The sequence below is a fragment of the Piliocolobus tephrosceles genome, chromosome 3 (genome assembly GCF_002776525.5).
Source record: "Piliocolobus tephrosceles isolate RC106 chromosome 3, ASM277652v3, whole genome shotgun sequence".
In the NCBI taxonomy this organism is placed as follows: Eukaryota; Metazoa; Chordata; class Mammalia; order Primates; family Cercopithecidae; genus Piliocolobus; species Piliocolobus tephrosceles.
In genome coordinates this window covers 39,767,662-39,789,106 of record NC_045436.1, presented here as the reverse complement: position 1 = coordinate 39,789,106, position 21,445 = coordinate 39,767,662, and the positions used below count along the sequence as shown (strand labels likewise).

The window sequence follows — 21,445 nt, the reverse complement described above, 5'->3', positions numbered from 1 at the left end:
CCTGAGGTTGGGAGTTCGAGACCAGCCTGACCAACATGGAGAAATCCCGTCTCTGCTAAAAACACAAAAATTAGCTGGCCGTGGTGGCACTCGCCTGTAATCCCAGCTACTCGGGAGGCTGAGGCAGGAGAATTGCTCGAACCTGGGAGGCAGAGGTTGCAGTGAGCCAAGATCACGCCATTACACTCCACTCCAGCCTGGGCAACAGGAGCAAAACTTCATCTCAAAATAATAATAATAATAATAATAATAATAATAATAATAATAATAATAAACACAGTGAAAATCCCCATAGTGAGCTCCTGTAGATTTTGGGTATGCTTGGCCCCATATATGAGGAGCAAAAATACCAGATCACAGAATCTGATCTGCTGGTTCCATGATACGCAGGAGATTAGGTACGATTTCTTCCTCAGTGGGTAAGCTACAAAGCTTTATGGTTACTGGGTGAGATTTTCATTTTTACATTTAGCTAATTTACTTCGCCTTAAGTTAAACTCCTCCCATATTTCAATGCTAAAACGTGGATTTGTGGATATACCTATTTCTTCATAGATATTCATAGGTTCAAAGTAGCTTTTGTACCCCCTTCTCCGTAGAAGGTATCACAGACCATACAACCGGATGTGACTTTAGGAGATGATTTGGTTCAGTCACTTGACTGCAGGTGTATTGAAAAAGCACTTGTCTTTGAGGTGAAAGATCTTATTTTGTGTCCCCAGCCCTGCTGCGCAGAAATAGGTGTTATATTCATTGAGCAAATATGTCAGTAATGGTTCAGAGACACGACAAATGAGTATGGAGTGGGAACAGCATCTGGGCCCGAGCAGTGTACTTTGTGTTACTCTGCTAATTCCTTTAAGTTTACATTATGTGTGGTTTGGCCAGGAAACTGAATTAAGTTATTTGCCATGACAGAATAATAAATCAGTCTTACTTTTTCTTACTCTGTGTTTTTTCTTAACCAGCCGGATGTGGGAACTCATCTGTGATGTATTTAAAATGGACCTTAAAATTATTATCCACCCGGTCTCTCACAAACGCTGCACTTGATGAAGGGCATTGAACCATCTTGTAGAGGCAAATATGCTCAAACATCTTTTCCTTGGTTACATTCTTTTGGAAGCAATGTTTTTCTTAATTTCTGAAGTTAGGAAAAATTCTAGGTTCCTAAGATTTTACTGATGTTAGACCTGAAGTGTCTTTCCTTTTCTTTCCTTTTTGTCTTCCTTTTTCCGTGTTACCATATTTAAGTATGTGTGTGTGTGTTTCCTTTTCTCTAAGTTTGAAGAGTCCTCGCACTTTAGATTTGTAAATAAGTTTTCCTTTTTATCATTAAGTTCAGTGCTTGCTTCCACTCCTAGAGTTAGGCATAGTCTCAGTATCCAAATTTTATATTACTCAATTTCTGCCACAAATGTCAAGACAGTTTGTAATTACAAACTAGTTAGTTGTTTAGGCATTTACGGGACATACTTTAACAGAGGTGTATGTGAGACTTTATAATAACTGATAGAAAAGTAACCTGAAACTGCTATTGTCAAAGTTTCCACCTACATGAGATTCCATGTAGTTCTTTGTCCTAACAGGAACATTGTGTGTGTTTGTGTATGTATGTGTGTGTGAGGAACACAACATGAGATCTACCCTTTCAAATTTAAGTACAACATATGGTAGTATTAACCAACAGCCGATCTCCAGAACTTGCTCATCTTCATAACTGGAACTCCATACTCACTGAGCAGCAGCCTCCCATGTCCCTTTCCCCTCACCCCCTGGCAAACACTATTCTGGTCTCTGTTTTTATGAATTTGACTTTGTAGATACCCTATGTAAGTGAAGCCATGTGTATTTGTTCTTCTGTGGCTGGCTTATTTCATTTAACGTAATGTCCCCCAGGTTTGTCCATGTTATTGCAATGGCAGAATTTGCTTCATTTTTAAAGACTGAATAATATCTTATTGTATGTATATACCACATTTTCCTTTCTTAGTTATTGTGAATGATTGTGTAATGAGCATGAGAGTGCCAATATCTTTTTGAGATGCTGGTATCAATTCTTCTGGATATATACCAAAAGTACAATTGCTGGATCATATGGTAGTTTTATTTTTACTTTTTTGAGGAACTTTCACACTGTTTCCATAGCAGCCATACCCTTTTACATTCCCACCAACAGTGTACTAGAGTTCCAATATCTCTACATCTTCTCTAATACCTTTTTTGTTAAAAAAAAACCCAGTCATCCTAACAGGAGTGAGGTGATATCTGTTGTGGTTTTGAGTTGCATTTCCATGATAATTATTGATGTTGAGCATCTTTTCATATACTTGGCTATTTGTATGTCTTTTTTGAAATGTCTATTCAAATCCTTTCTTTTTAAAATTTTGTTTCGGGGTGTTTGTACTATTTCTTATACTTTTTGAATATTAAAGGATAAAAATAACACAATCTCAATAGATGCAGAAAAAGCATTTTTCATAAAAGCACCCAATAAACTAGGTATAGAAGGAATTTACTTCAAAATAATAAAGACCATATATGAAAAGCCCACAGCCAATATCATACTTAACAGTAGAAAAGCTTTTCTCTAAGATCAAGAATAAGACAAGGATGCCCCCTTTTGCCACTTCATTCAACCTAGTACTAGAAGTATTAGCAAGAACAACTTGGCAAGAAAAAGAAATATAAGGCATCTAAATCAGAAAGGAAGAAACACAATTATCTGTTTGCAGAAGATATGATCTTATATGTAAGAAAACCCTAAGGACCACACAAAAATTGTTAAACTAATACATTCAGTAAACCTTTAGGATACAAAATCAACATACACAAATCAGTTGTTATATACGCTAACAACTAATTAAGGAAATTAAGAAAATTTCATGTATGATAGCAATACAAAATTAAATACTCAGGAAAATTAAGGAGGTGAAAGACTCTTACACTGAAAAGTGTGAAACATTGAAAGAAGTTAAAGAATACACAAATAAATGGATAGACAACCTGTGTTCATGAATTGGAAGATTTAATATTGTTAAAATTCCCATAGTTCCCAAAGAGATTTACAGATTCAGTGCAATTATAAAAATCCCAATAGCTTATTTGTTTATTTATTTTTAGAGACGGAGTCTTGCCCTGTTGCCCCAGGCTAGAGTGCAGTGGTGCCATCTCACTTCACTGCAACCTCTACCTCCTGTGTTTAAACTATTCTCGTCCCTCAGTCTCCCAAGTAGCTAGAATTATAGGCTTGTGCCACCATACCTGGCTAATTTTTGTATTTTTAGTAGAGACAGGGTTTTGCCATGTTGGCCAGGCTAGTCTCGAAATCTTGGCCACAAGCGATCCACCCACCTTGGCCTTCCAAAGTGTTGGGATTACAGGCATGAACCACCGTGCCCAGCCTCAATGGCATTTTTTACAGAAATAGAAAAACAATCTAAAATTCATGCAGAACCACAAAATACCCAAACAGCCAAATCAATCTTGAGAAAAAAGAACAAAACTAAAGGCATTATATTTCCTGATTCCAAAATATATCACAAAGACACAGTAATTAAAACATTATGATACTATCATAAAAACAGACACATGGAACAATGTAGCAGAACTGAGAGCCTAGAAATAAACTCAAATATGTATGGTCAGCTGATCTTCAACAGGGATGCCAAGAATACACAATAGGGAAAGAACAGATTCTTCAACAAATGGTGTTGGGAAAACTGGATATCCACATGCATAAGAATGAAACTGGAACCTGGAACCTTATACACAAAAACCAACTCAAAATAATTTAAAAATTTAAATATAAGATCTGAAACTCCTAGAAGGAAAACATAAGGAAAAAGTTTCATGACTTGAGTCTTGGCAGTGATTTCTCAAGTATCACACCAAAAGCACCAGCAACAAATGTAAAAAATGACGAGTGGGACTACATCAAACTAAGAAGCTTCTACACAGCAAAAGAAACAACAGAGTGAAAAGGCAACCTACAGAGTGAGAGAAAATATTTGCAGATAATATGTCTGACAAGGGGTTCGTATCTAGCAGTGGAGATTTTAAATGTAGAGAGATTACTGTGCTTCAGTTGTTTAAAAAAATTACGTAAATACATGCATATTCCATCGATGAAAAGGCACGTCACATTCATTGGACCACAAAGTGCCCTCGGACTCTTGGTGTTTTAATCACCTGGAATGGAAAAGATACTGGTAGGTACCTGGTGTCCTCATCTCCTGCTAGTGCCCCTAGATGCCTTCGGTTGACTTTTGATGGACTGGCATGACCTATGAGTGTCTCAGACCATGCATGAGGCCCTTCAGGAGCCTGACTCTGAGCCTCCCAGGGTCATTCTATGTAAACCGTAACACTGTGTAATTATTTTGCCTAGATGCAATGCAAATGCAAGCCATGAAATGTGTAAGTCTGTTTTGGAAATATGCATTTTCTTCATTAGTTTGACAAACATGTTTTAAGTATCTGTTGTATTCCATGTCCTATGCTAGGTGTTGGTAATATGAAGAAGGTACAGTCAGTTTTTTGAGGGAGCTTCTACTCTAGGCAGTAGCTTGTAACCAGGGACTGTTTTCAGAGTCATTTGTGAAATGAAAACACCTTACCCACATGTTCAGTTCACACTCACTTTCCAGTGATTGTCTAAGTTGAACTGGGGTGAGGCTTGGGTGTCTGTGCTTATGCAACAAAATCACCTGATTTTTAAAGACATTCTCCACTAAGAACCACTAGCAGAAACAAATAATAAATTGTGATTATGAGAAATTAATACGTTGTAAACTCAGTGCAAAAAGAGCCGCAAGGAGTGACATAATTTTTATTTTTTAATTATTAACTATAATATACCTACAGAAAGTTCATAAAACACACAGAGCAAGAATTATGAAGTGAACATCTTTGTGACTGCTAGTCATGTCAAGAAATAGAATATTGCCAGCATCTGAGAAGCTCTCCCTGTGTCCCTTGCCAGTTACAAGTCTTCTCTCTCTCACGGCAACAGCAGCCTGACTCTTGCTTTTCTTCATGTTTTACCACCTGTGAAGGCATCCTTAATCGATATAGTTGAGTTTTTCAAACTCTGTAGGAATTAAATCATAGTACACATATGCTTTTGCCATCTTTTGCTCACCATTGTTTATAAAACTCATCCAAGTTGTTGCATATAGCTCTCATTTGTTCATTTTCATTAGTATGTAGTAGTCCATTATGTGACCTCACCACCATCTGTGTACCCATTCTCTTGTTGGACACGTGGGCCGACTGTCATCTTTGGCTGTTGAGCAATGCTTCTATGAACATGTGTGTGTATATAGAGTGTCTATGTGAATGAGTTTCTCCAGGCTGTTCCTAGAGTGAATTTCTGGATTGTAGAGTGTGTATGTAACTTAGCACTAGATAATGCCAGCCTAAGTTATTGAACCAATCACTTTTCCCTACGTGATTTAACCAATTTAAAAGCTTTTCAGTGTATGAAGGTTCCTATTGCTTTACTAAACTCCTTGCCAGAGGTGCTTAATCTTGAAGGGTCAGTGAAAAAGAGACAAGGGAAGAGGAGGAAGGTTATTTCCGGCATATAAGAAGGAATGAGAATAAAGAGGGTGTAAGTTTGGAAGGAAATTGCAAGCATGCTGATATGACACTAATATAGAAACCTGCGGGGAAGTGGTGGGAAAAGGGGCTGGAAGTGTGTGATGTGCTGAAGAATTTGGCCTTCATTCTAAGGGCAGTAGAGAGACAAGAAAATCAAATACATGTTTTTTTTTTTTTTCTTTTTTCTTTTTCTTAATTGTTATTATTATTTTTCTTTTTTTTATTATTGTTATACTTTAAGTTCTAGGGTACATGTGCATAACGTGCAGGTTTGTTACATATGGATACCTGTGCCATGTTGGTGTGCTGCACCCATCAACTCGTCAGCACCCATCAACTCGTCATTTACATCAGGTATAACTCCCAGTGCAATCCCTCACCCCTCCCCCATCCCCATGATAGGCCCCAGTGTGTGATGTTCCCCTTCCCGAGTCCAAGTGATCTCAATGTTCATTACCCACCTATGAGTGAGAACATGCGATGCTTGGTTTTCTGTTCTTGTGATAGTTTGCTGAGAATGATTGTTTCCAGCTGCATCCATGTCCCTACAAAGGACACAAACTCATCCTTTTTTATGGCTGCATAGTATTCCATGGTGTACATGTGCCACATTTTCTTAATCCAGTCTGTCACTGATGGACATTTGGGTTGATTCCAAGTCTTTGCTATTGTGAATAGTGCCGCAATAAACATACGTGTGCATGTGTCTTTATAGCAGCATGATTTATAATCCTTTGGGTATATACCCAGTAATGGGATGGCTGGGTCATATGGTACTTCTAGTTCTAGATCCTTGAGGAATTGCCATACTGTTTTCCATAATGGTTGAACTAGTTTACAATCCCACCAACAGTGTAAAAGTGTTCCTGTTTCTCCACATCCTCTCCAGCACCTGTTGTTTCCTGACTTTTTTTTTCTTCTTTTTTTTTTTTATTATTATACTTTAAGTTCTAGGGTACATGTGCATAACGTGCAGGTTTGTTACATATGTATACTTGTGCCATGTTGGTGTGCTGCACCCATCAACTCGTCAGCACCCATCAATTCGTCATTTATATCAGGTATAACTCCCAATACAATCCCTCCCCCCTCCCCCCCAATGATAGGCCCCGAAACTTGTGACAGCTGTGTAGAGGATGAGGCCCAGATAGGGGGCACTTTACTACTCTAAACCAGAAAGAAATGAGAGAAAGCAGGGTAGAAGGAGTTGGTTTCCAGAGGGGTTTAGACCAAAGTCAACAGTTCTTCCAATTCTATTGAATGTGAGGGAAGGGCAGTGAAGAAGAAGCTTGGTTTTTGCTTAGATGACTGAATAGTGGGGGGACTTCAGGAAGAGGAGAGTGTGAGGTCAGGGTGGCAGTAATGGAGAGTGAAATTCGTTTTAGACATGTAGCATGTGAGATATTCCTAGATTATCTAGAGAGAGATGTTCTGTTAGTGGGTTGAACCCGAGAAAGATCTAGGCCAGAAATGTCCTTAGTGTTTGATTCCTCAGAGTGTAGATGGTGGTTGAAGCCATGGATAAAGATGCAGCTGCCCAGAGAAAGTCTAAGGAGGATGAGGGATGCCTGGTTGGGTGTGGAAAGAGGATCCTGAAAAGCAGACTGCAAAGGAGCAACCTAAGAAATGTGAGGTAAAGGTAAGGGAAATCATAGATGGCAGGGTAAAAAGGATTTGCATGAAGAGGATTAGGGCTGCTGTCCAGTGCCCTTGGAAGACACTGAAGACACTGAGTGAAATTAGACAGAAAATGTGCTCTGCATTTGGCAGTTAGGTAAGATGTGCTTGGGGATTGGGGTGAACAGCATTTCAGCTAGTGGAGCCCAGGGAGCAGAACTGTTGCTGCAGTGGCTTGAGAGCAAAGAGTGGGTGATGAAGTGGAAAAACAGGTGAGGACTGACAGTGAATGGAAGCCAAAAGCACATTAGGAAGAATAGAGTGAATGGGGTGGGGCTGAGCGGTTCATATGTTTAAGGTGGGAGGCACTTGTGTATAATCCATAGAGAGGGCTGGAGGAGAAAGGAAGAATGGCCTTAAAACCTCAGCAGGAGGGGAGGGAAGGACCCATGTCCTGTTAGAGGGACTTAACTTTGAACAGGAGGATAGCACTCTGTCACTGAAAGGAAAAGGACGTGGGAAAAATGGGCACAGATGGAAATAAATGTGTAAGAATGAAGGTTTGCAGAGAGTGAGAAATTGGAAGTTTCTAGCCTTTTTTCTTTTCTTTTTTTTTTTTTTTGAGACAGAGTCCCACCCACTCTGTCACCCAGGCTGGAGTGCCGTGATGCTGCAACCTCTACCTTCCAGGTTCAAGCGATTCTAGTGCTTCAGCCTCCAGGTAGCTGGGATACAGGCTTGCACCACCACGTGTGGCTAATTTTTGTATTGTTTAGTAGAGACAGGGTTTTACCATGTTGGGGAGGCTGGTCTGGAACTCCTGGCCTCAAATGATCTGCACACCTCAGCCTCCCAAAATGTTGGGGTTACAGGCATGAGCCACTGTGCCTGGCTGGAAGTACCTAGCTTTTAATGACCTCTTTCTTCTTGAATAAGAGGCAGTTCATTTGGTTGAGTAAGGATAAAAGTTAATGGCCTTCTAAACATACACCCAACCAAGTTGTATTACGTAATTGTAAACACTGAGTCAACCTACTAAATATGCAGTAATGCAAAGTGTCTTTGAATGGACATCAAAGGTAAAAAGCCATAGCTGTTCCTCTGGAAATTACAGGATACTGAAGGAACACTTTCTATTCCATTACCATGTCTGAAAACAGTTAAGTTTTATAACCACCTTACACTTTTATTTATCTTCTTTCTATACAGAAACAAAAATCCTCTTTGTATATAGTACTCATGATCAGGATTTGCAAAATGATTTCCCCTAAATCTTTTATGGCCAAAGAGAGAGAAGGCAGAGAAAGGAGAATGAATATGGATATGTGTATCTAAATTCCCTTTAGCCAAAGACTACTGGGAACACACATGTAGTTGAACAAGGTGGGTTTATTACTTGTTGCAGTGAGGAAGAACACACCTTATAAGATACCATGTGGTGTCTTAGTAAGAGGGTATTAGAACCTATCATAGAATTTGGGCTCTGGCTGGGTAATATTAGGGAGGATCTAAGGAAACGGGGGCTCACTCTGTCTTGGATGCTGTCAGAAGGCAGGACAATCCTATGAATGGATATCTCTACAAATCTTATAGGAAGGGCAGACTAGATTGAGGAAAAAGCTATGGTGGTAAAGAAATGACGGTCACTCAGTGCAAGAGGGGGATGTTTGGTATTGTGGATTGCACAGTGACCTTGTTTTTGTGTCACTTTATCATAAAGTTTTAGAGTGACTTCATATGATATAGTCTGTGAGATTATGTCCAACAGAAGAACAAAATGGCTTGATTCTGAGTGACAGACCAGCTTGTAATAATATTGAAGTATAGCTATGAAAGTCAGCTCAGTTCTGGGACTGCTTTGTCTACTTATGAAAAAATACATATGCATGGTCCTAGTTGAACTCTAATTTATATTTTGTTAATTTTTTGATTTCAATAGCTTTTGGGGTACAAGTGGTTTATAGTTACATGGATGAATTGCCTAGTGGTGAAGTCTGAGATTTTAGTACATCTGTCACTTTGTTTTGGTAAGTGCAGTTTTAACATACGTTGGCAAGAGTTTAACAAATTCTCTCATTCTGTGGGGTTTTTTCTTTTCTTTTGGTAGAGTCTCATTGTTGTCACCCAGGCTGGAGTGCAGTGGCATGGTCTAGGCTCACTGCAGTCTTCGCCTCCTGGGTTCAAGTGATTTTCCTGCCTCAGCCTACCAAGTAGCTGGGATTACAGGCGCCTGCCACCTAAAAAATTAGCCTGCCCGGCTAATTTTTATATTTTTAGCAGAGATGGAGTTTCACCATGCTGGCCAGGCTGGTGCCGAACTCCTGACCTCAGGTGAGCCACCTCCCTCGGCTCCCCAAAGTGCTGGGATTAGAGGCATAAGCCACTGCCCCTGGCCTCTCACACTGTTATGTTTTATTGGTACATTAAGGTTTAATACTTTAGGATGCAGGATGTACTTTTTCAGCTATGTCCTTGTGAGAATGGAAGAAAGGGGAGACCTACAAGTTGGCAAAGGAGTCACAAATCTTAAACAAGAATCCGTACCGTAACAAGAATCTGTGTAGGGGGAGGCCGATCGCTTCTAATCAGTCTTGGAGGTGCATAGTATCTAACCAAGAATGATTATTAATTTCTTTTTAATAGAGACCGGGTCTCACTGTGTTGCCCAGGCTGGGCTTGAACTCCTGGCCACAAGGGATCCTCCCTCTTCAACCTCTCGAAGTGCTGGGATTACAGGCATGGGCCATTGCACTCAACCTGATGGATTAACATCAAGAGTTGTAACTAACTGCCCAGGGAACCAACATCTTAAGTTCTTTTGTCAGCGTATTCTCTCCTTGTAGACAAATCTATATGAGACACAATTACAATCTGCAGATTGATTTGGATGGGGACATTACAAGACAAGCTAGCTTGGGTATCTTGATGGCTGTTGTCGTCAAGGTATATGACATCTACACTTTAGGGATTTGTGTGGCCAGTACACAGAAACGCAGGTCTGACCCTAAAACCATGTGCTGAACCTATGTGCTGTAATGTTGAATGCCAAGATTACTAACGTGGGTTTCATACCATATCAGCACCTAGCATGAGAACTTGTGCGTAGTAGGCACTCAGTGCACATTGTGACGAGTTGTCTAAGCTTAAAGGCTATAGAGCCATGGGTGCAGGGAAGAGAGTGAGGCTATTGAACTGTTATTTGTGTCTGCCATGGGTGTAGAGAGCCCTATCTTGTAGGCATTTGCCAACCTTGTAGGCATTTGCCAGCCTGGCTCAAAACTTTAATACATGTTTATGGTGGAACTAGTCTACAAGTTTGGTTTGTTTGCTTTATAGGGACAGGGTCTTGCTCTGTTGCCCAGGCTGGAGTGCAGTGGTGAGATTATATCTCTCTGTAGCCTTGAATTCCTGAGCTCAAGTGATCCTCCTGTCTCGGCCTCCTAAGTAGCTAGGACTACAGATGTGGACCACCATGTCCTGCTAATTTTTGTTTTTTTAGTAGAAACAGGATCTTGCTATGTTGCCCAGGCCTGTCCTGAACTCCTGGCCTCAAGCAATCCTCTTGCCTTGGCTTTCCAAAGTGCTGAGATTACAGGCATGAGGTACCATGCCAAGTCTACAAATTTTTAATGGAAACATTATGAAGGGAAGAAGGGAGAATAGGAAGGAATTAAAATTTATCTGTAATTGCACAAAAGCAAATTAAGGAGCTTCCTTTACCTACTTCATTCTGACATTTGGAACCTGTATAAGGAAACAAAATGCAGAGAAATTTAAGAAGCAGCTCTCCTTGTGGATATGTCAATTGTGTAGAGACAGGTTGACCAAGGAAATCTGCTATATGAAATTTGCTCTTTTGTTTCCTTTTTCATTGTTACTCTTTATATGGGGATAGGCTTTCCCCCAGCTGACTTACTACTTATCCTTGCCCTTTAAAAAAAAAAAATTACCTTCTTTTGCTAATATTCTTTTTTCTCTCCATCTTGTGTTTTGAATCAGAATATAGACTTAAAGTTTTATGATAGGTAAAAATAGTAAGAGCTTTTTGATGTGAGAGTTGCTTTCTCTATAAGGTTAAAGCAAAATTCTGTTTTGCCCGTTAATACATATGTGTGGTTATAGTTAATTTTGTTAAATTGATAACTGTTTTTGAAATTATATGACATTTTCCTAGGTGATCGTACTGTGAAAAATGATTTAGATAAGCCTATAGAGATGAAAAATCTCTAAATGGTGGTGGTTGGGCTAGATTTCACTTTACTGGTGTAGAAACAGTGTTAAAGCCTGTGATTGGTTCCCCATTTATCTTGGGCTGTGCTCTAGTTATACCCTTAGATAGAAGACAGTGCTCCAGTTTTTAAGCCGTTCTTGGGGCCAGGCATGGTGGCTTATGCCTTATAATCCCAACACTTTGGGAGGTCAGGGTGGGTGACTCGCTTGAACACAGGAGTTCAAGATCAGCCTGGGCAACATAACAAAAACGCTGTCTCTACTAAAAATACAAAAATGTAGCCAGGCATAGTGGCATGCACTTGTAATCCCAGCTACTTGGAATGCTGAGGTGGGAGAATCACTTGAGTCCAGGATGTTGAGGCTGCAGTGAGCCATGATTGCACCACTGCAGTCCAGCCTGGGCAACAGAGACCCTGTCTCAAAATAAATAAATAAATAAATAAAATAAAAATAAAATCTTCTTGTATGCCTGATCTGTTACTGAATTACTCATGTACCTTCGGAGGCTCTAAAATTCTCCATTAATCAGGATTTCAAGAACATTATGATAATAGTTTAATATGGATATTAATAGGTTTTTCTCAGGAATTCCCTTTCACTATTTTGGTTACTACTGTTTTAAGTATTTATAGTATTTCAGATTCATATTAATATTATTAACGAGTCTATTATACTCAATATGTGAAAAAATAATGGATTCTTTTTAGAAAAACTTTACTATAACCCTGTTATCTTGTATGTCAAAAAGTCAAGAATGTAAAAACACTGGGTGATTCTGACTTTCCTAAAAGAAAAATTGTGGTATCTCAACATAAAATTTTTGGAAATTTTGGAATGTAAAATATCAGTAAACATTGAATTAATAAGCCACTTGGCAAATAATACAGCTCTTATGTTGTACTTAATAAAAATTAAGCAGAAGGTTTCATGACTAATGAACACATCATTTTAACTACTTCAGGTCCTCTTCTATTTAAGTAGTTACAGAAAAGCATTGTATATTTAAAGAATAGTTATTTTAAGTTTACATTCTGTAAGAAGAAAAGTGGCTGAGGTATATTTCTTTGAGCTGCCAGAACTCTTCCTTAATGTTTATGGTGCTTCATTAATTTAGTAAGTGACCTTGTACCTGAGTATAATTGAGTCAGCTGTGTGAAAATGTTGTGATTATTCTTTGATTAGAACTGAAATCTATAATTAGAAGAAATATATTTTTATTTCCTTATATCAATATGTTGTGATATAATTATTTCTATCAGAATGAGGTTTTTTAAAACCAAATTAATAAATAGGAGGTTTTGGGAATCAGAAAGTACTTTAGAATTCAGCTGGTTCAGCCACTTCAGTTTATTGCTGATGATACTGAGGACCAAAGTGTGGAGAAATGAATTATCCAAGGTGACACATTTGGTCAACATATTTGGTCCAGTGCTTCTCGCCCTGTAATCCTTGTTATTCTCTCAAAACCAATCTAGACTATTTAAAAGAGAGGGAGGTGGGAGAATGCCAAAGGAAAAGGGTGAATATCCCCTTTTAGTGAACCTGCTAAGGTTAAGGGTTCACCTAATGGGTCTCCAGCATCTATTCTTTAGACCAAATCCTTCTATGGTAGAGATAATCATGCTAATAAAATCAAATTTTGCTTTTTAGGTGAGAGTTACGTGTGTGCATCCAATGAACCATTTCGTAAAGTCGATTACACCAAAAATATTAATCCGAACTGGTCTGTGAACATCAAGGGTGGGACATCCCGAGCCCTGGCTGCTGCCTCCTCTGTGAAAAGTGAAGTAAAAGAGAGTAAAGATTTCATCAAACCCAAGTTAGTGACTGTGATTCGAAGTGGAGTGAAGCCTAGAAAAGCCGTGCGGATCCTTCTGAATAAAAAGACTGCTCATTCCTTTGAACAAGTCTTAACAGATATCACCGAAGCCATTAAACTAGACTCAGGAGTCGTCAAGAGGCTCTGCACCCTGGATGGAAAGCAGGTAAGATGCTTCTAGCTGCCAGCTCTCCATCTGACTTTTAAACTCCCTGTACCATGGTGGCTACATAGTTAACAATAGAAATTTAGTAGCCTGCTAGAAATCCTTCTAGGAGTCCTACTTGAGAAGTGTGTGTGTGTGTGTGTGTGTGTGTGTGTAATGTAAAATTAACCTTTTTTTTGTGAAAAATGTAAGTGACTCACAAGTGAGTATAGAAAAGTCTATCATATATTTCTTTTGGTTATTGGAAGGAAAATGTAAATTTCTGAGGGAAAAGTTTAAGTTGAGGAGACATCCTGTGTTAAATGGCATGTCGTCTATTTATGAATAAGAACCACTGTTGATTCCTAACGTCGTTATGGACTTGGGTATCACAGGAGTCCAAATTAAAAGTATTTAACATTCTTAGAAAAGCCTTTTCTTCCCCACTTATATATAATAGGGAAAATGTATTTCAAAAGACAGTACTTTTATAGGAATGTCCGTAAAAGTTTCATAGGGAGCAATGGAGGTAATTAGTCAGCATTTTTGAAAAATGAAAAATTGCACAGGAAAACGCAATTTAAATTATGGTAACAATGTATCAGGGAATCTAAGGGACAAAAAAAGTTGGCATATTGCAAGAACACATGAATAGAGTTATATAAGTGTTGAATTTTGCTACAATCAGATTATCATTGCCAAAAAGAAGCCTGGCTTCTGAAGTGTATTTTCCCCCAAATTCCATAAAGTTAAGTTGTTTATATTTACATTGTAGTAAAATTATAGTTTCCAAAATTAAATTTGTTTCTTTGTTCCGTTTTGCCTCTTCACTGTAACATACTTAATTTATTTTGAAGTGTTTGGCTCTTGAAGTGCTGAGAATGAATAATATAAAACACTAAGCAGTGTCTTTGGGAAAAACACAATCAAATTAGTCTCCAATTTTCTAAGACCAGATCTAGTTAGTACAGTGCTTGCTGAAACATTAACAATTTAAAAAAAATATGTTCTAAAGATTCCAGTAGATTATGGTAAAATTAGAATGACATTTCTGATTAATTAATGAGATACATGGTGCCTCACAGCCACCTGCCCCCAAATGTGTGTGAATGATGATAGACACATTGTACAATTTAGTGAATAGCACAGTACAACACAGAACACCTTAAGATTTACTCTGCAAGTAAGTAAAAATAAATTAGGCCAAGGAAAAAGGTATTTGACAAATCAAATAGTTGATTATTGCTGGGCACAGGGAAGACACATATAGAGACAAATATTTGAGATACCTAACCAAAGAAAAAAAATCTAAACTCACCAATTTAGGGGAAAAAGGCATATAAACAGTAAATACAGGTGTGATTTGAAAAATTAGAGCTCAAATTTGGAAATCTCCAAATGAATGACATTCAGGGAAAATATAGATGAAATAAAAGAAGTTGTAGTCAGGTGTGGTGGTGCACTCCTGCAGTTCCAGCTACTTGGGAGGCTGAAGTGAGAGGATCCTTTGAACCCAGGAGTTTGGGGCTGCAATGAGCTATGATTGTGTGACTGCACTCCAGCCTGAGTGCTGGTGACAAAAAAGACCACATCTCCTTAAAACAAAAAAAAAAAAAAAAAAAAAAAAGGAAATCGAGCATCTAAGTAAACTAATTGAAATAATAACCATTGAAATTTAAAGTTATTCACAAATTTATCCTTAAAAAGGCCCCAGACTATACATGTAAAAATGTTAACCAAAGCACATGGAACTAAAAATCAACATTTCAAAACAATACAGTCTGATGAATAGGACTTATGCTGGTAATTAAAGGATGGCTTACTATTGAGAAACTTCTTTATTTGTGACATCTATAGGATAAAGCATAATTGCACATATTCATAATCCCAAACAGATGTTACAAAGGCATTTGATAAAATACTCCATATTCAGTTAAAGATTTAGTAATAAAAACAGGTGATTTTTAAAATTACACTGAAAAAAACAAATTTCTGTCTGAAACAACAAGCCAATGTATTACAAAGTAAATAAACACTGGAAGTATTTCTGTGACAGTTAGGTCCAAGATAAGGATGCCTGATGGCGCCAGTATTCAACATTCTTCTATACATTTGATTTTTACGTATAGTTTACTAGAATTTCAGTAAGAATCTGAATGAGATTTTTTTAGGAAGGGTAGATGGGGAACCTAACAAAGTGATTTTTAAAGTTAATCTGGAAGAATAGGAAAATTTTGGAAATAATGATTAATGGGCTCTGATGCTACTGGATACTAAATCATCATTTTCATACCACAGCAAAAATAAATTCCAGGTGTGTTAGAAATATAGATGTCAAAATGAAACAAAAGAACTAAAAATATGTCAATAGTTATGTTGAAATGGGAACAGATTTTCTAAGCATAAGGTAATGGGAAAATCACAAAGGGTAATATTGAATGGACAACATAAAAATGAAAAATTTCTGGATGCCAGGCAAGGGTTTATATGCTTTAATATTGAGTTTAGTAATTTAATATGGAAAAGACAAATGCTACAATGAAAAAGATGAATAAAAGTCTAAACAATTTGAAAAGATAGAATTAGTGAACATTAAAAAATGTTCAGTTTCACAAAAAGGTGAATTAAAGAAGTGAGATATTTTAATATTTAAAACTGACAAAATGTTCACTGTTTTTGAATATGCAGTGAATTGATATTCTCAAATGGTGATGGAAGTATAAAATTCATAAACTTTATGAAAAGCAGTTTGTTAATGTGTATAACTGTACAGATGTTCTTACTATTTGAACTAGTAAATTAGCTTTTGGAATTTATCCTAAATGACCTGACATGCAAACATAATTACACAAAAAATTTCATCCCAGAATAAAAGCAAAAAGTTGAAAGCAGTTTAAAAATCCCTAAAGTAGAAAATAGTTAAGTTACATTACCATGGAATTCATATGTACTGGCCATTGAAAATTATGGTTGGAGTAATATTTAAAGACATGAGAAAATGTTAAATGGAAAAAGCAAGAAACAAATTCCATGTAATGTTTTCAATTCTTTGTACAGTTAAAGAAAAGTAGCAACAGAAGTATTTTTTAAAGCTAATTCAGAAGGAAACAAGATTGTACTTGCCATCAGAAATTGAATATTTGCTGTTCTGATATCCATTACTACTTCCTAATGTCTGCTCAAAAACAAAAACTCAAGCACTGAGAAAGAAAAGACTGATCTCAGTCAAATTTTAGAAATTCAAACACATGAGTTAATTATTTTTTCGTGTGCCGAAAAAAGATCTTTTAAGACTTTCGAGTAAAATATTTCCTTGGAAAAATTAGATTTAAGTTTTGATAAACACAACATTGGATATTGCATTTTCAGTGAACTGGGTATCCTTGAAAGCTATCATTTCCTTGATGCTGAGTCCGTGTTGTACTATGTAGGTGAACTTGCTAATCTTCAAAACTTCAAGTCTGTTTTTGGTTGATATAAGTATAAAGATAACATGAAATCTGCAAACCTTTAAATGAGCAGTGCTCATTTTGATCTTTTTATAATAAAAAAATTTCCATGGGTATGCACGCTTGATCTTGGCCAAAAGGCCAAGAAGCGATTCTACAGGTATGTAAGACTATCAGCGTTCTGAGAATTCTCAAGGAAAGGACAGCTTTCCTTAGATGAAGAGAAAGGAATGAGAAAGGAACTAAGATCTGTTGATAAGTTGTCCATGCACAAAATTGTAAACTGTCTGCCTAAATTTTGTTTTTTGCTGGTTACTTCCTACCCAGATTGGTTGTTTTCATTTAGTATTTTCCTGATCGTCAACACAAGGATAGAAATTAAATAACTTTTAGGGAATTCACCATGAACAGTCACTGACTCCATTGTGAACCCGTGTGAGAGTTTTAAGGGGCTGGTCATCCTTTGAGTTGGAAAGCATTCCCGATTGAAGACCTGATGATGCGTCATGTGCCAGTAGCATTTATGTGGCTAAAGCAGTGTCCCTTGAATCTTTTCTTCCCTCAAAGTAGATGAACACATCTTACTGCTAGCAATGACTCCATTTACAAGGTCTGACTTGGTTATTAAAACGGATTAAATTTTATGTCTGTTTATAAAATCAAATAAAATCATATTTAGGATTTTGTCCATATTCTTGGGTTTTCTTTACTGTAGGGCAGTGATTCTCAACCAGGGACAGTTTTGTCCCTAGGGCAGGTATGGCACTGTCTAAAGTCATTTTTTGATTGTTGAAGCTGGGGTTGGGGATTCCACTGGCATCTGGTAGGTAGAAGCCAGGGATGGTGCCCATCATCCTACGATGCGCAGGACGGCCATGACATCATCCTTTCTTGTCCACGTTATTAACAGTGCTGAGATTGAGAAATCCTGGTGTAGGGTAAGTGAGCTGATTCAAAAGAAAGTGCTGCTTGTTTGAATAAGTATTAACTTTGTTATTAGGCCATATGCTAAGCTTTATTTCAGAATTTATGGATGTCCTGATAGTCTCTCTGTCTGTTTCTTACCTATTGATGTGATTGATGCAAGATTGTTAGAATGTCACGGTTTGTAGGGTCTTTTTTTTTTTTTTTTTTGAGACAGAATCTCACTCTGTCACCCAGGCTGAAGGGCAGTGGCAGTCTCGGCTTACTGCAGCTTTGACCTCCTGGGCTCAAGTGATACTCCCACTTCAGCCTCCTGAGTAGCTGGGACTACAGGCACATGACACCATGCCCAGCTAATTTTTGTGGTTTTGTAGAAGTAGGGTTTCTCTGTGTTTCCCAGGCTGGTCTTGAACTCCTGGGCTCAAGCGATCCACTTATCTTGGCCTCTGAAAGTACTGGGACTACAGTCATGACATGCTGCGCGCCCAGCCAGTTTGTAATCTTTATTGTCTTGGATTTAAATCTATTTGTTTTCATTGTGTGAGGCTGAACTATGACTGAGTAGTACAACTTTGCAGGGGATTAAAGACATCCCAAATGGTTTTACTGAGAATTGAAAGTGAAGTGTAAGGTTAGCTGGGCATGGTGATGCTCGCCTGCTGTCCCAGCTACTGGGGAGGCTGAGGCAGGAGGATTACTTGAGCTCTGGAGTTCGAGGCTGCAGTGAGCTGTCATTGCACCACTGCATGCCAGCCTTGGGGACAGAGTGAGATCCTGACTGAAAAATGTGAATGAACAAGGGCCGGGCACGGTGGCTCAAGCCTGTAATCCCAGCACTTTGGGAGGCCAAGACGGGTGGATCACAAGGTCAGGAGTTTGAGACCAGCCTGGCCAATGTGGTGAAGCCCCATCTCTACTAAAAATACAAAAAGATTAGCCAGGCGTGGTGGCACATGCCTGTAATCCCAGCTACTTGGGAGGCTGAGGCAGGAGAATCGCTTGAACCCAGGAGGTGGAGGTTGCCGTGAGCCAAGATTGTGCCGCTGCACTCCAGCTTGGGCGATAGAGCGAGACTCCATTAAAAAAAAAAAAAAAAAAAAAAAAAAAAGAATATGAAGTATGAGGAATCATTTAATCTCGTGAGTTTTCAAGTACTCTACTTAATACTTAAAAGTGGTATCATGGTTACTGATTTTCTAAAAACATAATATATAACATATGTTTATAGATGTGATGACCAGAAAACATGATGTGTAAAGAGAAGTCATGTTTATTCTTTACTTAAGTAATTTTATTTTAACTTGCAATTAATTTTGATTAAATGCTTCACTTAAATGTTTTTAAAAATAAAACCTTCTTGCACTTTTAAGTTAAAGGGATTGGGAAAACAAATTTACTTTTTAAATTTTTTGGAAGAGTGACATTCTCATAACAAAATACAGCAGGGAGAATTTTTAAAAATGCCTTTATTCTGTTAAGAGATTAAAAGGTCCAAATATAGCTTTTGTCCACATGTCTAAAAAAAAAATTCTAGCTTTTAGCTTTCCTAGAAACAGCAGTTTTAACATAAAAGAAACGTATTTTGTGGAATTTTGGAACAAGTTGATTCTTGTCATGGGCAAAGGCAAAACAGAATCAGAAATTGCTTGCAGTTGATTCTTTATGGGTAAAATACTTCCAGACTTTGGGACCACTGCCAGCCTTAGGATGCTCACATGCAACAGGTCTTCTTTGGGGAATGTGGCAACTCCTTGGAGTGCCTGCTCTTATCAGCCACCTTAAAGTTTATGAAGGTTCTCATCTTTACTTTTTAAAAGCTTTAGCTATTTTGTGGATACCATAACATAAATAATATTTATTTTGTACTTTAGCTTTCTGGAATCACATTTTCTAGTGAAGATTCATGTTTTTGAATTACCTAACCATATTTAGATAAAGCAATCTCTTCTCAAAAGTTGCTACATAAAACTCAAATTGTTGATAAGTATTCATAAACATTTTTTACAATTTATTTAACCTTGTTATAATTTTTCCTTAAAGTAGATAAGGACAGACTTTGGTTTTAATTCTCACACTGCTACCAAGGCATGCATTTCCTTTTTTTTTTTTTTTGAGGGGGCGGGGCAATGGAGTCTGGCTCTGTTGCCAGGCTGGAGTGCAGTGCCTTGATCTCAGCTCACTGCAGTCTCCGCCTCCCTGGTTCAAGCGATTCTCCTGCCTCAGCCTCCCAAGTAGCTGAGATTACAGGCACGTGCAACCACAGCCAGCTAGTTTTTTTTTATTTTGTATTTTTAGTAGAGACAGGGTTTCACCATGTTGGCCAGGATAGTCTCGATCTCCTGACATCGTGATCTGCCTGCCTCGGCCTCCCAAAGTGATGGGATTTCAGACATGTAATAACTTTAGGCAATTCAATAACTTTTAGGCAATTTGCCATGAGCAGTCACTGACTCCATCGTGACATCTGTGTGAGAATTTTAAGGGGCTGGTTTATGAAGTTTATGAAGGTTCCCACCGTGCCCGTCCACATTTTCTTTTGTAGATGATAGAAATCTAGACAACTGAGTTTTGTCTTACTGGATACATTCACACCTGCAAAATGTGTAGCCCTGGTCTCCCTCAAGTAATGGAAAATTTATCTCAACCAGGAATCAACAGACTAAGAGCAACTAGTAGGATGTTCCTGTTCAGCAGGAAACGCAATTATAGAAAGGGAGGAAAAATGTTATTTTTTTCTTTGATTCCTAATCTAAGGTGACTTACCTTAAAACAAAAGGAGGATGGAGGTAGGGCTTAAATCCTTGCTTTTGATGGACCCCTTTTGAAAGAGTAATCTAAAAAGTGTGAAGAAAGAAGGAAATGTTTAGATATCCCTCTTCTTTTTAAGTTTGCATTTTGCCATTTTGATATCCATTGTAAAGCAATTTCCCTTAACCTTAAGTATTTTCTCCCTTTTAAGGGGAACTGGAGGAAAACACTAAAATCCTGTCAGTTGCAAATTAGAAGAGATATTTAGAAGAAACAATTTCAGCTCCAACAAATTATGCAATGTAAAGTGTAGGTGGGATAAAAATGACATCACTGCAAACTCTTTTGTTTCCTTAATTATTCCTTTGATGTCTAAAGGGAGTAATGCATGCAGCATAAAGATAGTGTTAAAATTAGTTATTAAGCTGAAATTTCATGCACTACCAAATTTTGTTATAAAATGTATTTTTCTTGGATTATAATAATGGTTATCACAATATTAATTTTGTTACATATGTATTTGACAATGTGTAGAGTAATAGCTAACCGCTTAATTAGGTAATAGATAACAACTCATAGCTTACTATGCCAGACATTATGTTAGTGCTTTTTTTTTTAATATGTGCCTTTTTGAATTTCAGTAGCTTTTAGGACACAGTGGTTTTTGGTTACATGGATGACTTGTATGGTGGTGAAGTCTGAGATTTTATTGCACCTATCACCTGAGTAGTGTCCATTGTACCCAACATGTAGTTTTTTATCCCCTACCCACTTCCACCCTTCCCACTTCTGAGTCTCCAAAGTCCTTTTTACCATCCTGTATGCCTTTGTGTACCCATAACTTAGTTCCCCCTTTTAAGTGAGAACATACAGTATTTGGTTTTCTATTCCTAAGTTACTACAGGT

The 21,445-nt window shown here is 37.8% G+C and overlaps 1 protein-coding gene across 6 annotated transcripts in view; it reads left to right on the top strand.

Moving 5' to 3' along the window:
- The window catches only part of DCLK2 (doublecortin like kinase 2), a 179,657-nt gene that overhangs the window by 11,544 nt on the left and 146,668 nt on the right, over positions 1–21,445 (top strand). For all 6 annotated transcript variants that reach the window (XR_004228875.1, XR_004228874.1, XM_023227447.3 and 3 more), the window contains exon 2: positions 13,105–13,439. Coding sequence is in view for 4 of the 6 variants with exons in the window: in XM_023227447.3 (XP_023083215.1) it covers positions 13,105–13,439 (335 nt within the window). In the remaining 2 variants the exon portion in view is untranslated. The remainder of the gene's footprint in view (positions 1–13,104; positions 13,440–21,445) is intronic.